General features: G+C 35.2%; 1 protein-coding gene across 1 annotated transcript in view; it reads right to left on the reverse strand.

Moving 5' to 3' along the window:
- Positions 1 to 18,290, reverse strand: part of Spg7 (SPG7 matrix AAA peptidase subunit, paraplegin) — a 299,389-nt gene that overhangs the window by 44,805 nt on the left and 236,294 nt on the right. The window contains exons 16-17 of the mRNA XM_090397373.1: positions 16,722 to 16,805; positions 2,762 to 2,834 (exon numbers count right to left, since the gene is read on the reverse strand). Of these exons, the coding sequence (XP_090253499.1) occupies positions 2,762 to 2,834; positions 16,722 to 16,805 (157 nt within the window). The remainder of the gene's footprint in view (positions 1 to 2,761; positions 2,835 to 16,721; positions 16,806 to 18,290) is intronic.

Consider the following 18,290-nt stretch of genomic DNA (forward strand, 5'->3'; position numbering starts at 1 on the left):
ACACTTTAAGCTTTATACTAACCATTCCATTCTGATTTGTATCAATGGTACTAACTTAGGCATTTTTTGCACATTCTTACACTTAATTGTCTCACTGTATCTGTGCACTTGCTCAACAGCTGATTCCCTAAAAGCTCTAGTTTTTCTGATTTTGTACCTCTAATCTTATTTCATTCAACAAAACTTTTCCAAATTTTTGGACCTCAAATCCATTAAAATGCAAACCATTAACCTTGTATTAGTCCTTTTGTCTGTCAAACTCAGTCCACACATCCACAAAATCCATATCATGGCACTCCTCAACTCCATTCTGTCATACAGTGGCAACAGACTCCCTCATACAATAAATTAAAGATACCAAGAAATTATATACTTAGTTTAATCCTTTATCCAAGTGTAAGCAAACAAGTTTGTGCCTGAACTATTTTCAGGACTGGGGAAACTCGTATATTGAAACTTATGACTTCAAAAGCCTTAGTATCCCATAATGCAAAGCACATATTCTTATGAGTATGTATAATGCTATGCATAATGGGAAGGGGTCACTACCCAGACCAGTTTCGATCTTTATCGAGATCTCGTCAGTGGGAGTCAGACCCAGAGGTGATGAAGACTTCCTCATACTATGGTTGTCTCCTTTCAAATCATTTGTTCCAGCCCAAACAATCAATTCTTTCACTTTATCCTTTTGCACTCCGATTGCCTCAATTACGTTGTTAATCTTTGCACCCAGGATGCATGATTTTGTCATTCTCATGTCAAGCACACCACTTATAATAGAATCATCACACAAGATTCTCTCTCTCCCCTTGATTTTTCTTTGTCTGTCAGTCAAGTAGTCCTGATAATTTCTTGCACCTCTTTCTTTCTGTTCACAGCTGAACCACTTGTCAGATGTTTTTGCATCCACTCTTGCTCAGGCTTCATCCTATGTAGCTCTGTGTAACCATGCTATCTCTCTGATTACAGCCAACACTTCATTCTTCATATCTATTGTGCTACTATTCTTTTGATCATCACATTTACTTTCTCTATCAATCAAATCATCTGCTACACCATTGCACAAATTTTCATGCATATTTCCGGTTATGTCTACTACTTCAATTTCTTGACCTAACCAGCACTTCTGGTACTTGCTTTCATAACATTTTTGTCATGCTTTCTCACCACTCTCACTTTCGAACCAAATTCCATTCACCTTCAGTAACAACTGCATTTTTAGATACTGCACTGAATGAAGTTCCTCTGGTTGAATTCCTTGAATAATGATGCTCTGGATGTCAAAATTAATTTATTTTTAAGGAATTCAACCAGAGAAATATATGTCAATACATCTCCAATTAAGTACTATTCAGAAATTAGTCAAAATGCTTTGACTACAAAATTTAACTACATAGGTTTGTCAAATGGAACCTTATATAAGATGGAGAGTAGAGAATCTGTATATGAAATAGAAATTCTGCCCTTTTGGCATTTTGCTGCTAATTCCATTTTGTTGATTACACATATCCTCTGAAGTGACCAATCAGAAGGCATATGCAAGAATAAGCTGATGTGTTTTTTTGGTTTTGTAGATACTGCACTTTCTAATTTTAATTTTCTGCACTTTTTAATTTTAGCTTCTATTCATATAGGAAGTCGTAATAAACATTTTAATCTGATAGTTAGCTAATTATTCAGCCAGTGGGTCACTTAGTAGGAAAACATGGCTTACTTGCTGGATATTAATGCAATTTTTTTTTTTTGGGGGGGGGGGAGTTAGTGGGGTGACAAAATGAGAGATAAATGGGGATGGTTTACATAATGTGGGAAACAGTTACTACTTTGCTGATGTTTATAATTTTAATATCTTAGTCAATATGGATAGTTTTTTTTATTGTTTTTCAGTAAAGAATGTAGACTCTTTGGAATATATTTTTAAGCACAAAAGATTCCATAAAATTTTCAGTCAAAAAAAAAAAAAGTAATTTTTTTTTAGTGATAAAATAAGTTTAACAGTTTATTATTATCATTCCCATCACATATACAAGATATTTATATTATACAATTCAATGTACACTATTATACAATACAATTCAAGTTGCACAATTCAATGTACAGTATTATACAATACAGTTCAAGTATTACTATCATTTTCTTTTAGTAATTACACTTCTTTTTGGCTATTATTTTGTTACAATTAATAAATGTTTCCTTATATATATATATATATATATATATATATATAAGATAGAGAGAGAGAGAGAGAGAGTAAAAATACATTTCCGATAGTTTTCGTACTTTATAATAAGTTACTGGTTTTAGTGATAAAGTAAGTTAGTTTGTGTATTTATGTGTAACCAAGGGCCATAGCCATACTGGTTACTAGAGAATTAAATTAGTAAATTAAATTAAATTTTTGCATTTAAAATTAAACGTTCTCAAAAAACTACAAAAGATTTCCTGTTCTAATATCTTGTCTGAATATTATAGGTTAAAAAAAATGTTTGAAAAATTCAAACCTGTTTGGTTATTTTTTCTTGTAGATTACACACTGAAAACTCCACAAAATTTTAGCTTTCTATTCCTATAGGAAGTGGTAATAAACATTTTAATCTGATAGCCAGCTAATCAGTCAGTCAGTGGTTCACTTAGTAGGAAAACATTGCTTACTTCCTGGATATTATTGCAATTGAAATGTTTCATTACAGAAAAAGCATTAGGAATCAAAAACTAAATATACACGATGACTACTAACATGAATGAATGAATGCTAACATACCTGTACTAACTTTATTGAAAGTCAATGATTCAGCAACTCTTCCACCAAGAGCCATACACATTCTTTCAAATAACTAAAATAAAATTAACTTATTATACATTTTTCAATTACTATTATAATTGAAATTATTATTGCATTTGGTTAAAGGATAAGAACTTAAAATGAATAATGTAATTATGAATAAAGTATGGTTTATCCAGATGAAATTCATTTACTATTTAGACAACATAAATGGCAAACAAATTTTTGCATTAATGAAACATAAGTTGTGAACTGGCTTTGATACTAATTAAGTTTAACTTGTATAATGAACTGTATTGGTACCGCACTGATAAAAACTAATCATTCTCAAAGGAGAAGATTTTTAAAATTATTATTATTGCATGGGCACCTTCCATGGAAAGTCCTAAGACTATCATGGAAGACCTAAACTATCAACACAATATCTATTATACCTCTCCTTGAAAGTATTAACAGATAAAGCACGCTTCCTCCTACTTGCCAGAACAAAAAAACCCTTTGGGATTTCCTTTCACCTGCTCAGCTGATTTCTTCTCGTCATCTGATTTTGCCTTCTTTACCATGCTAGTCACCTTTCTTGCCTGATCCTTGTACTGTTCATGAGCTACGTGGTTACCTTTCTCCTTATAAATCCTTCACAATATTTTCTTTTCTTTTTTTTTTTTTTTTTGCAGTACATGCATAATGATGGTAGGAGTTAGATGGATGAGTAGTAGTAATTTACCTTTCTGATCATCTTGGGTATACAAGTGCAATACCCCCCATGAACTGTGAAGATCCTTCCCTTGCAGATCTTTATGCCATAGTACTGTTTAAAGTTGCATTCCAAGTGTATTATAATTTACCTGCCTTGTAGTTTCACATATACCCTTCTTAACTTGAATTTTCCAAGCCAAGACCACATGATCACCACAAACGATGGCAATAAAGCCACCTTAATTACAGACAGGTCTTCTGATCCTATAACCAGATCCAACACTCTCATACCACGAATCCCCTCTGTTACATTCTGCTTCAAGTATTATCTCTCAGTAAGAGGCAGTGAAGGAAAAGAAGAAATCATATCAAAAGTTCCTGGCAAATAAGTCAGCTTGTGCTCTTAGAGAATACAGTGACAAATGTAAGAAAGCTAAACACTGTGTAAAACTAACTAAACAAAACTAATGGGAAGGCTTTGGTAAGAACATAGAAAATAAATATCAGGAAGGTAGCAAGATATTCTGGAGGCTGTTGAAGAAGCTCAGAAATAGAGATAAGAGTGTTGTAAAAAGAATTAGAGATGATAAAAGTGACATGAAAACTGGAGAAAAAGATATCCTTGAAGTATGTAATTACTTCGAAAAATTGCTAAATGAAACAAGCAGTGATACCACAGTGGTAAAACAGGCATACAGTCAGGAATTGCAGATGATTGGGGTATAGTCAGTGGTGAGCTATGGAAATTTTAACAAAGGGTTCGCATCATCGAGAGAAAAAAAAAAAGCCTAACTTAGCCCTTATACTACTTACCATATTGTGATTTTGTAGAGTTTCTGACAGATATGATAATTCCTGTAGGATATCAATCATTAATGTTAGATCTTTTAAAAATTCCAAATTGAGAAGTGGGTTTAAAAAGCCCTTATATTTATTGTTAGATGCAAAATAAAACTGGGTAATTTCTCCATTTCTCCACAAACTCCACAAAGCAAGAGCCATTCGTAAACTGCAAGCTGCCTATCGTAGGCCAAACACACGGTCGATCTTAAAATTTCGATAATACCAAGGTCTTTTGCAATCGTATTTAATTCTCATTGATGTTTTGGTGATTGATGATAAAAAGCATATAATCTATCCATAAATATTTCAAAATGATTTATTTCTTTAATGTTTTTTATCGAATAACTGAGAAATGGTTGAGAAGGATTGTGGAAGGGAAACCTAGTGAAGAACAAGCTGAATTCAGTCCAAATAGAGGCTTTCAGGATTAGATTTTAACTTTATGACAAATAGGTGAGAAATCATGGGAATATAACAAAGATCTGTATTTAAGTTTTGTAGACCTGCAAAAGGCATATGACATGGTGCCAAGAGAAAAGCTATTCAAAATGCTACAGCTATGTGGTATAGAAGGTGCATTATATCAACCAATACTTAGTCTTTATTTGAGTTGTAAGTCAGCAGTTAGAATTGAAGGAAGTGCAGAAAGATGGTTTGATATTAAATCTGGTGTCAGACAAGGGTGTTCATTATTCCCTCTGTTATTCATTATCTATATGGATTATATTATGAAGGAAAGTAGTATTAAACCTGATATCAAAATTGGAGATGTTAATTTCAGCTCTTTACTTTATGCAGATGATGTTATACTTCTAAATAAATCTGGTACAAGTCTGCCTGACTAAACTGAAAAACTGTTGTAACAGATTTGGTATGAAGATCAGCAATAACAAGACAAAGATAATGAAAATAGGCAGAAGTATATTGAAAATATCAACTGCATGATGAAAAAAGAACCTATAGAACAAGTAAAACATTTCAGCTACATAGGAACAATTTTCAGTGAAGATGGTAAATTAAATATGGAAATAGACAACAGAATCAACAAAGCTGGTATGGTAGGAAGTCAACTGAATAAATTTATATGGAATAAGAGAGAAATTAGTCAAAACACTAAATTAGATGGATATAAGACGATGTTGGACCAATTTTAACTTATGGATCTGAGAGCCAGGTTAGAAATAAAACACTTCACCAAAGATTAGGGGGCATGAACAGATGGTCAATGACAATATCATATTAAAAAAGAAGATATTAGGAAAGAACTTGACATTGATAACATTCAGGAATGTGTTAGTAGAGCTAATCTCAGGTGGTATGGTTACTTAAACAGAATGGGAGAGGAAAGATTAGCAAAACAAGTATTCTTAGCCAGGTTGGTAGGAAAAAGAGCCAAAGGAAGACCATGATGTAGGTGGACTGACAGTAAAAAGTGCCTTAGAAGACAGAAATATAAGATCTGATAATGTTGGAGTCTTGACAGGTAACAGATTTTTTTGGAGGAAAATTGTAGATAGGAAGTTAGTAATGATGTAAGTTTTTTATGTAGTACTATCATATCCTGTACACCCCTTGAGGGTACATGTCAGGAATTTGATGATGAAGTTATTATATGAGAATGGGATGGTCTGGGATGTACGGAATGATTGAATCTGAAGAATTAGATACATTAAGTGATAATAAAGGCAATTAAGAATGGATGAAATCACAACCAAAAAGTGATGTGAACTGCATATAAAAGTGAATCATATAAAATTTTTAAAAAAAGCTATGAGAAAAAGTCACAGTGGGGATGGCAAGAAGGTGAGAACTAGACTTTGGTATTCACTGAATTGTCATTATATATAAAACATGCTCTGTTCTTGTAATAGAACAAAGCATTTATTCTATTAATAAGAGCCTATCCATTAATAAAAATAATTTTTTATCAATAAGGGAATCAGACTCATGAAAGGCTGAAGAAACAAGACCCAGGCAATATTTCTCGGAATGTTTAGGTCATTCTTTTGTTTTAGTCATTGTGGTTTCTTATATTGCATAATATTACAATATTTAAATGAATACAATCTAGAGACAATATCTCATTCTTTCAAAGTGTTTTTATGGTTGATTGCAGTAGAAACCCTCAATCTAAAAAAAAAAAAAAATCTGTCAAGTTGAATCAAAAGTAGAGTGCATACAACATACTCGTCTGACCTCCAGATTTCATTATGAATTAGAATAATGGAAGTCATATAGAGAACGGTTTGATTGTGCCATTAGGTGGTAGATGAATGCCATCACCCAGTGTGAGACCACAGTCTCACTTATTGGAGGCCTGAAGTGGCTTGAAAAAGTTCCATGTTTGGTCTCTAGAGCAATGTTTCAGGACTATGTAAAAAATAAATTGAAAAATATATAAAGCTGATAAAAATAGAAAAAATATATTCCTGACCTTCTCACAGTACAAAATGTACTACAGGTTTGCAAATAACCTTTCATGGGTGGGAATAACATAAAACCTAGATTTTGCAAAAGTTTTTGATAGGCTGACACACACACACACACACACATACAAGCTGTTAAATAAACTGAAAGAAATGGGATTAGATAATAGACTAGTGAGTTGGACAGGTGACTGACTCAAATAGGTATCAGAAAGTTGTATATGGAGGAGCAGTTCTGAAGGAGGAGGGTCACTAGTGGTGTGCTGCAGGGGCCATTGTTGTTCAATTTGTATATTAATGATATTGGGATGAATTTAACTGAAGAGGTGTGCAGATGATGCAAAATTGAGGAGAGAGCAATGCAGAGTTACACAGATGTTATGGCCTTACAAGAGGGTATGAATGGGCAGGTAAGTGGAACTATTAGTTCAATGTTGCAAAGTATAAGGTTTTGAAATTTGGTAAGCAACGATGGGATGCAAAGTATACACTTGGTGGGGAAACTTTAAAGAAGGTAGAGGAGATGAGAGATCTGGAAGGTGGACAAGGACCTGAAATTCAGGGGACACATTGCACAAGTTGTGAAGTCTTCACATCAGATAATGGTAACGATGCAGAGAACCCTGAGTGCAGAAATAAGAGAAATAATCCATATGAGAAGGCCTCATATGGATTATTGTGCACAGATTTGGTCATAGGGTTTTTCGTGGTGAAAAGGATATGTTAGAAAGGATCCTGAGAAGATTCACAAAAGTGGGCAGTGGTCTTTGGAATGTGGAGCATGAAGACAGATTGAAAGAATGTAAACTGAAAAGTCTCATGAATAGTAGGAAAAGGAACATAAAATCGAGACATAAAAGTTAGTCAGGGGTTGTTATCTAGATTGGCATGGAAGAAATTTTTTTATAGAATGGGAGAGGAGAGTAGAACAAGAGACCATCCCTGGAAACTGTATAAGGAGGAGGTTCTTTGCATGGAGAGTGGTTGGTGATTGGAATGAGTTGCCAGAGGATGTTCTGAATGTAGACACATTGAATCAGTTTTAAGGCACAGTTGGATAAGCTTTGAGTGTGATAGTATGCACCTCCCACGATGAGTCTCTGACTGCATGGAGGTCATAATAATAATAAATAATGATTCCTGATGCTTCTAGCAATAGTATATAGAAATTGTAGCATCCTCATAGGCTCCCAATCACCTTTGCATCTTGAACTGACTACCCATTTGATACTGTTGCCTGAGACTAGATTCTGCATTTTTTTTGTTCATTCACACACTCATTCATTTCATGGGTGCATCCTCACTCACTCTCACACACATCTTCATCCACCTCAATTTCTTTAGTTTTCATGACTTTGTGCTTCCACACTCTCAGTGAACAAAGTTCTCTAGACACCTAATTCTGAATTCATTTAAGTGCAGTCCACAGATCCACAAACTATATCATTCTTCCTGCACAACCTGCATATTGATTGATTAGCTATCACCACCCTACTTCTCAGTTTGCCTTTATCATACCTCTTGCTCTTTCTTTTTGCTTCTTCTAGGAACTCTTTCACATCATCCCTCAGGTCACCGGTTCCAGCCAAAACAATCAATTCTTTCCCCTTCCCTGTCTGCATTCTGATAGCATTACTAATATTAATTTTTTCACAAGGTAAAAAGATTTTTTAGTGCTTATGTAAAGTACTTGTGAAAGTCCCTTATCATAGGAGTACTGTAAAAAATCATCTTATTCTCTCTCTCTCATTTATTCTTACAATTTTCTTTTAGGCCTCAGACTTCTTGCTTTTTTTCTGTACTCACTTCAACTAATCTCTTGCTGTTTCTGCAGCTGTTCAATCTCATGCTTTGTCATGTGAAGGACTACATACAAGCATGCTTTTTCTTTATTCAGGTCTTCTACGTTTTCCTGAACTTTCACCACTGCACTTTCAGCATTTTTACCGATATTTATATTTTTCAGTCTTCTATCAATACACTCTACTCTACTATCACACAATTTGTTCTCACTGCATTCACTCTCAAAACATTTAAAAGAAAGTATTACCACTTTTTTTGACACCCTCAACTTTCTCAATTTTTTTCAGAGAAGAAAAACTTCAATCAAGTTGATTTGGTGTATACATATTCCACTGCATGTATGAATGAAAAACACAAAAAAATCAGTCTTGTAGATTCAAAGTTCCCAGAGCTTGCAGAGTATAGTGCAAAAATGGGAAAAAAGAGCATGTGGCTACTAACTTGGAAAAAAAAAATTAATTCGACTGAAAATGCAAATGAGAAATCAAAACATACACACCTATTGCATTAAAATGGCATTAAAAAAATAAATCCACAATTGGACATATAGCTATAATTAATTTTAAAACCATATGAAATTGTGAAACTTCTGTGGATCTGCCAAACATAAAGCATCACCATTATTAATAGGATGCCATGAAAAATCTACCTAAAATATTTTCTTCTAGCTAAAGGATAGAGTGGCCAAATAACTTGCTTTCATAAAATCAAAAATCATGTAGCTTAAGTTCCCTGATGATTTCACTTGAAATGAGTCTTCTGTATGAAAAGAAAGTATTTCAGATGACTAATATGACTAAAACTATGCATATAAAGTGAACATTAAAGAAAAAAAAATTACATAAGGCTATCTTTAAAAAATGAATAATAAATAATTAAATGCCTTTATATTTTCTGCTGGCAAGAAAACCTAAACTAAGCAACAGGTACGGCTATGTGTGGTGCTGTTTAGCTGCTGGTTAGTAATGCAACAGAAGCTTATGAATACTACAGTATTCATAAGCTTCTGTTGCATTAATCTATTATACAAGTATATGCACCAACAAAATCATATGATGATCTGGAAGTGGATTACTTTTATGACAAAATCAATAAGGATCCCCCCCCCCGATTGGTACATCCTGGAGTTTATTACATCTATTACACCTGTAACTTACCTTATATTGGGGCAACTGGATGTACAATCCTTATCCATAAAAAAGAGCACAAACGACACATTAAATTTAACAATTTTGGTGAAGCAGGCCTCTCAGATCATGCTCTTAACACCCTACATCAAATTGATTGGAAAAGTACTTGCTCATTACATCATACAAAAACCTGGTATAAATGAAAATTTAAAGAAGCCTGTGAAATTTTGATTAACCATCCCAATCTTAACAATAATGGTTGTTTCTTTGTATATATATGTCTATACTCCAGATGATGACCTTAATGTGAAGGTCGAAACGTTGAGTGTTTATTTTGGTTTATATTAAACTAAAGTTTTACTCTAACACGGTAGCTGTTTCCATAATTTGCATAATGTATTCCGATCACTGTGTAAGCATGAAGGAAAGGACAAAATCAATAGCCTGATCTATGAAACATCTGAGAAAGACTTTTTGGGATTAGAATGCTAAAAACTGGAATAGATATAGTAAGGCATTTTCTTTCCTTTGTTAGCCCTTTTGGATTAGGAGAAAACAAATGAAAGGAGTATGTTGTCACAAAAACGGACCTGGATCTCCCCAGATGGAAGAACGCAGACCCTGATTGATTATATACTTATAAAAATTAAATATAAAACCTGTATAAACTCAGCAAGAACTAGATCTTTTCCAGGTGCTGACACTGGAAGTAACCATAATTAGTCATATCAACATTTATGTTACTATGACTAAATTATGGACCTACTTGAAATTTCGATTTAGAACCACAAAAAAATAAGATGACAAAAGTTTAACCTTACACGGTCAAATCAAATACCACTCAAGAATTGTTTAAAACAAATCTTGCTTCTGCTCTTTCTGAAATCCTTCCTGACTTGATCCTGATGCCTCTTAACAACAGTTTCGAGGACAGTCATTGAAGTAGATGAAAATATCCTAGGAAGAACATGCGGTATTAATAAACTTTGTATTACCCAAGAAATATTACAGGTTTGTGATCAGTGAAAAAGATTACGATCAATTCAGCACATAATTATCTAAATAGGTAGATTGAAAAGAAGACAAAGCTTGCAAAAAATAAGTGGTTATCCAAAGAATGTAAAGAACTTGAGAATAATCTTCATAAGAATAACCACACAACATGGTATATTGTTAATTAATTATTAATTAACAATATACCAAATAATTAAGAAATTCACAAATCAAATTTTTGATTTGTATATAGTATTATATACTCTTATATAAGTCTATATATAGATTTATATAGTCTATGACAAGTCCATCACAAATTTTTGATTTGTGAATTTGATTTTGTAAGAGCTAGATAATTGAGGATGAGAAATGAACAAATATCAAATATTGAAAAGATGGTATGATTATTCAAGTAAGCTATTCAAATATGATGATAGCTTAGAACATAGATGGCGAACCTATGGCACGTCTGAGAATTTTGCTGGCACTTCAACGATTTACAGGTGATATCCTTATATACGCTTATGAATTATTCAACTTTTTTTTTTAATTGTTACAATACATATATTATCGCCTCAATGTGAATATGTTTAAACATTTTTCATGTGCGAGGTATATGCAAAACTTTTGAATGTCTTTTTTCGTAAGTAAAATTAGGGGTGCGAGTTATACGTGAGGTAAATGAAGTCCTGAAGAACTGTGATATTGGAGTGGCATCAGGAGGAGGAGGAAGAAGAAAGTCTGATGATATTGATCTTCTACTGGAAAACAAATCAGATCTTCAGGAAATCTTATCAAAATTAGCTTATACGCTTAAAAAATATGACTTTGAAGGAAGTGCTGTGGCAAAAACTGAAAAAATCCAACTTGAGGATACATCCATAGAGGCTGATCAGTTTATATAACTAAACAATATCTTTAATGAAGATGAAAGATCAGGACAGGTATTAGAACAAAAATTGCAAAAACAACAGCAGCACTCAATAAACTAAAACCACTATGGACAGATAACAAGCTTACAATTAAAAAAAAAATTATGCCTTACTGACACACTAGTTAATTCAGTTCTATATGGAAGTGAAACTCGGACCTCTACTAAAAGAAGATACAAACTTGTTTGCTTACACTTGGATAAAGGATTAAACCAAGTATATAAATTCTTGGTATATTTAATTTATAGTATAACCAAGTGGAAAAACTTTCAAGAATGTTGCAAGGATTTAGTGTCAGCCTTGGCATATAGTTTAACAAGTCTTGCAACAGCACAAGTCATAAAGGAGCAGAAGGGAAATTAAAGTAATTAATTCTAATATGGTTGTAGTTTCCATAATTTATCTGAAATGAATGCTGATCGCTGCATAATGCTAAAGAAAAAAAAAATATTCCTTGAACCTGCTTCATCTTTGAAAAATTTTCCAAAACTTAATAAATATGGGTTCATGAGACTACAAAATTCTTATCAACCAGCCTAATCTTAACAATAATGATGGTCTAGAAATCTCAAGAATATGGAAGGCACATATTCTATCCACGTAACCTTTTCATGTAAGAGTAATTATAAATAGGACTGTAAGTAATCTAGGATCGTAACTCTAATATAACAACTCTCATGTTAAATTAGGACATCACTTTTGCTATAATAACTATCTATAGGGATTTGTTCTCTGCTGATGTTATAAATAGAACATAGCTCTGATGATTTTTTTTTTTTTTTACTAGAGGTCAGGCCAGTAGAATAACGGTTGATCAAATCATTGTCTCTTTGGCATATTGTTTGAACTCTAATATAGCTTGTCACTGTATGTATGTATGTATATATGTGCGTATACTCCAGATGATGACCTAAATATGGAGATTGAAATGTTGGAAATTAAAGTAATTAATTCTAGCATGGTTGTAGTTTCCATTCTGAAATGAATGCTGATCACCATATAACACTAAAGGAAAAAAAAACTATTCCTTGAATCTGCCTGAGCTCTGAAAAATTTTCCAAAACTCAACAAATTTGGGTGCATGAGACTGCCCCAAATTTTGGAAGCATACATTCTAAGATCATCAGCCAACAACCAAGACAACTCAATTTGCCCACTAGGTGGCACTGACTTCTGTTGCCTTTCTTCAGCCTCATTTGCCCAGTGTCAGTGCCTGCATGCACATATCATTGTTTCTTGTGATCCCTGATGATGGCCATATAACACTTCCAAAATATAGGAAGGTATTAATTAAAGTTTTTTATAACTAATATTCTAGTATACGTTGTCATTTTGTGAAAATTAAAAACTAGTTTGGGTAATGTAGGCTTGCATACAGCAATGGCAAAATGATTTTAAGGAATGACGATGGTAAAGAGTTCACTGAACCAGTCGAACCGTAGTAATAATAATAATAATGTGGGTTGCAGAAACTAGTTAATAGGCGGAAAAGGGGAGATATGATTGAGACATTCAAATTGCTAAAAGGATTCTATAGGATTAATTCAGATGATATTTTTGAGATCAGGACTGGTGGTGGGAGAACTAGGGGACACCCATGGAAGCTGGGCAAGAGCGTGGTTAGCAGGGGTGTTAGAGCTGGGTTCTTTACTTTTAGAGTGGTAAATGAGTGGAATAAGCTGCCAGAGTCTGTTGTGGGTGCTATGACAGTGAGCGAGTTCAAGGCAAGGTATGATAGATACTTTGAGAATGTTGAACAGTTGTGTGAACATGATGTTTAGGGCCTCCCTCGATGAGTCTAAGGACTCCTGGAGTAGCCCGTAGTAATAATAATAATCCTACCATAGAAACCCATGTTGTGAGCCTTGGTTTTGTGCAGATTCATGTTCCAGTAGATGCCTCTAACTCTACATTCAACGTGTCAGCCAACAAATGGCACTTTTTACATATTATTCTTCATAGTACCCTACGGTCATATTCAGGGAGTACGGTGGGTCATCCACTGCAGGTAGCACTTGCAGTTTTGTTGACCTGGGATGGCACAATTTGTCAACAAATTGCTGACGAGATAGGCCTGCAACATGGCATCCTATAACAATGCTTCATTCAAACTCTGTCAGTTTTCTTCTCACACCCATCTCACCCAGGTACAGTTGCACTGACTTGGAATATTCCTCCAAGCTACAAACACGTGACCAGATACATGGCATGATGTACCTAGTCCATGGCGGTGTCCATTACTTCTTTCCAAGCAGTGTAGGAATCAGCAAGTTGTGTATATAGTATCCTGGAAGAGGAAAGTCACTAGTGATGGAGGAGATAAGAAATGTGGGAGAGGTGGTGGACAAGGACCTGAAGTTCATAGGTCACATGTACAAAGTGTGAAGTCATCATATTAAGATCCTCTGCAATGAAGCAGAGGACCTTAATGTACAGAAGTAAAGAGGTCATAGTTCCATTGTATAAGGTCTTGATCAGTTCTCACAATAATTAGGATATGTTAGAAAGGATCCAGAGAAGACTAAGGAGGTACGAGGAGACTTTTAAGTTAAGGGAGAGTGATCGCATTACCCAAGCTTTATCCTTGTACCAGCTTTACATTCAGCCATTAAGTAAAGTTTCTAATCACTTAAATTAGGCACTTAACAAACATTCTGTGGCGAGTTCTTTAGTGTGTTGGGTAAAAAAAAAAGTGTTATTCCTCTTTATAAACAAACCATACATTTGTTTGTTAAATTATTATTACAAAATTTCTTGCAGTAGCAGAAAGTATACACTTTTTGCTACTGCAACATAAAGTACCAATACATGCAGTGACCTGCAGTAAAGACTTGTGAATTTTATCTAAAAAAAAAGCAGTAATCACTAAATTTCTTATATATAGCTTATTATAATGGAAAGCACTGAAAGGTTTTTATTTCCTCTAAGGTTTGAAGGCCCAAGCATGAACTCTTGCAAATTTTACCTAAGCAAAAAAGAACAATGATATTCAAATTTGTTACACAAAATACTTACTGTAAATTAAAGAATCATAAGGTTTCATGGTTTAATGTTAAATCTGGTGTGAGACAAGGATGCACATTATCCCCTCTGTTATGCTTTATCTATATGGATCACATTATGAAGGAAAGTGGTATTAAACCTGATATCAAAATTGGAGATGTTAATGTCAGCCCTTTTCTTTATGTGGACGATGTTATACTTCTAAATAAATCGGCTACAATTCTGCAAGATTCCCTAACTAAATTGAATAACTGTTGTAATAGATATGGTATGAAGGTCAGCATTAAAAAGACAAAGACAATGAAAATAGACAGAAATATTGAAAATGTCATCAGAGTTGTGAACGGAGAACCTGTGGAACAAGTAAAATATTTCAGCTACTTACGCACAATCTTTAGTGAAGATAGTAAATTAAATATGGAAATAGACAACAGAATCAACAAAGCTGGTATGGTAGGAAATGAACTGAATAAATTCATATGGAATAAGAGAGAAATTAGTCAGAACACTAAATTAGCTGTATACAACAGTGTTCAACCAGTTTTAACTTATGGATCTGAGAGCTGGGTCAGAAGTAAAACACTTGACCAAAGACTACAGACCACATATATGAGAGTCCTGAGAAAGATTAGAGGCATGAACAGATGGCATCAATGGCAATATCACATTAAAAATGAGGATATTAGGAAATAACCTGGCATTGTCAGCATCCAGGAATGCGTTAGTAGAGCTAATCTCAGGTGGTATGGTGACTTGAACAGAATGGGCGAGGAAAGATTAGCAAAACAAGTGTTCGCTGCCAGGTTGGTAGGAAAATGGCCCAGAGGAAGACAAAGATATAGGTGGATTGATATGGTAAAAAGTGCCTTAGACGATAGAAATATAAGATCTGATAATGTTGGAGTCTTGACAAGTAACAGACTGATTTGGAGGAAAATTGTAGATGGGAAGTTAGTAACGATGTAAATTTTTCATGTAGTACTATCATATCCTGTTCACCCCCTCCCTTCAGGATACATGGCAGGAATTTGATGATGATGATGAAGGTTTTACTTATTTCCCCACTCAACAATATAAACTATTATACTGCTGAGTGGGGAAATGGACTGATATTAAAAAGTAGTATATAGAACAGAGTCCAGGTAAAAGCAGGTGACTAGTGGTGTGCCATAAGGTTCAGTGCTAGGAGCACTGATTTTGTACATAAATGATATAGGAAAAAACCTGAAAGGAAATATTCAGTTATTTGCTGATGATGCAAAATTAGGTAAAGTAATAGTGAATCAAGGCAATGTAGAGAGTTTGCAGTTTGGAGGACATATTGCTAATGTTGCTAAGGTAGCTGAAGACTGCTTAGCTATTGAAGAGCATACTAACAAATAGAGATAAGGAAGTTGTTATTCCTCTTTATAAGGCTTTGATACATTCACATCTGGCTTAATGTGCTCAGGTCTGGTCTCTCAGGTTTCTTGGGGAAGTGGTGGAGAGGATTCAGAAACAAGTGACCAAGATGATGAATGGGCTATGGAATGTTCCCTATGAGAATAGATTGAGGGTGTGTGGACTATAGAAGTTGGTTGATAAGTTAAAACTAAATGGTTTTAGGGTTGAATGTTGATCTCATTCAACCATAAAACCGTTTAGTTTTCTCTTATCAACCAACTTCTACAGTCCACACACCCTCAATCTATTAATGATGATGCTAATAAGCATGAATTCTTGAAGGCATACTACACCATTCTCATTGCAGAAAGCAGTGAGCATGACTTGGTCAACAGAGAGTACATTATTAAAACCTCTGGTACTATAAGACTTTTATGATGGCATTCTACAGATGTCTTGACTTCTAAGACCTTGAAGAACTTTTTCTACAGTCAGGAATTCAATGCCTGTACATAGTTTCATTTGCGCTTATGATGCAACCTCACAGTACAACCATTTTCGCTATGATTCAGAGACCTCTGGCAGCTTGTTCATTAGACTTTCCTTCATTTTAACATAAAGAAGTCAGGCAGTAGTACTTTTTAGCACATTCTCATAACAATAAAAGTTTAACTGCATTTGACTATCACCACCACACCTCAGAAAACAGAATATTTAAAAACAAACTCACCTCTTCTTGTGAATACAATTTTTGGTCAGACGGCAAATATCTAGCAAATCCAAATACATTGGTAGTACGAGGAACAATTGATACCTGAAAAATTAAGCAATATATTAGCAAACCCCACATGACGTGAAATATATACAAGGTGGTATCAAAACGTTTCGAGACTAGGTTTGTAACACGCCAACTGATGGCAGTTGGCTGCACGCACAAGGCTGCACGCACAGTCACAGGGAGCACTTACCTTCATAAGTCAGTGTGCTAAAAGACATCATCCTGTGTACATCGGGAGCTGTGCAACTGATGCTATTCTGACCACCTGCGTTACCACATCTGCGATTTCATCATGGACAGCAAGTTAGAACAAAGAGCAAACGTGAAATTCTGCATGAAACTGGGCAAATATACCACAGAGACGTTTGTCATGATTCAGCAAGTTTATGACCTTCATAAGTCAGTGTGCTAAAAGACATCATCCTGTGTACATTGGGAGTTGTGCAACTGATGCTATTCTGATCACCTGCGTTACCACATCTGCGATTTCATCATGGACAGCAAGTTAGAACAAAGAGCAAACGTGAAATTCTGCATGAAACTGGGCAAATATACCACAGAGACGTTTGTCATGATTCAGCAAGTTTATGACAATGCTGCAATGAGTCGTTCAAGGTATTTTGAGTGGCACACGTGCTTCAAGAGCAGAAGAACATCACTGGAAGATGATGAGAAATCAGGAAGACCTTCAACGAGCTCAACCCCCAAAAATGTCGAAACCATTCAGCAACTTGTGCATGAGGATCGTCGGAGAACACTCCACAACATTGCTGCCATTGTCTGTGTGTCATACGGAACAGTCCAGGCAATCCTCACGTGTGATTTGAACATGCAGCGTGTTGCTGCCAAGTTCGTCACCAGGCTGCTGACCCAGGAGCAGAAGGAACACCGCGTCAAAGTCTGCCAAGAACTCCATCAGCATGCCATGGATGACCTATCCTTCATGTCGAGGATCATTACCGGTGACGAAACTTGGGTGTACGGGTACGACCCTGAGATGAAGCAACAGTCTTCAAATTGGAAGAGCCCATCATCTCCATGACCGAAAAAGGTGAGTCAGTTCTGCAGCTCAACCAAGTGCATGCTCATCACCTTTTTCAACATTCGCGGCATTGTGCATCGAGAATTCGTCCTCAGGGGCCAGACCGTCAATAGCGAGTTCTACTGCCAGGTTTTAAATCTGTTGAGGGAGGACATTCGGCGAAAGCGAACAGATCTGTGGCATGCGAAAAACTGGATGCTCCATGACGACAATGCACCCTTTCACCAAGCTCTCCTCACACATCAGTTTCTTGCCAGAAACAACATGATCTCACTTCCGGACCAACCCTACTTGCCAGATTTGGCTCCTGCAGACTTCGCCCTCTTCCCGAAGATGAAGATCCAGCTCAAAGGTCACTGTTTTGACACCACTGCGGAGATCCAGCGCAAATCGCAGAAGGTGCTTGATGTGCTTCGAAAAGAAGACTTCCAGGACACATTCCAGAAGTGGCAAGAACGCTGGAAGCGCTGTATTGATAT

Source organism: Typopeltis vanoorti, chromosome 9, assembly GCF_054136105.1.
Source record: "Typopeltis vanoorti isolate ZY-2024b chromosome 9, IOZ_Tvanoo_1.0, whole genome shotgun sequence".
Classification (NCBI taxonomy): Eukaryota; Metazoa; Arthropoda; class Arachnida; order Uropygi; family Thelyphonidae; genus Typopeltis; species Typopeltis vanoorti.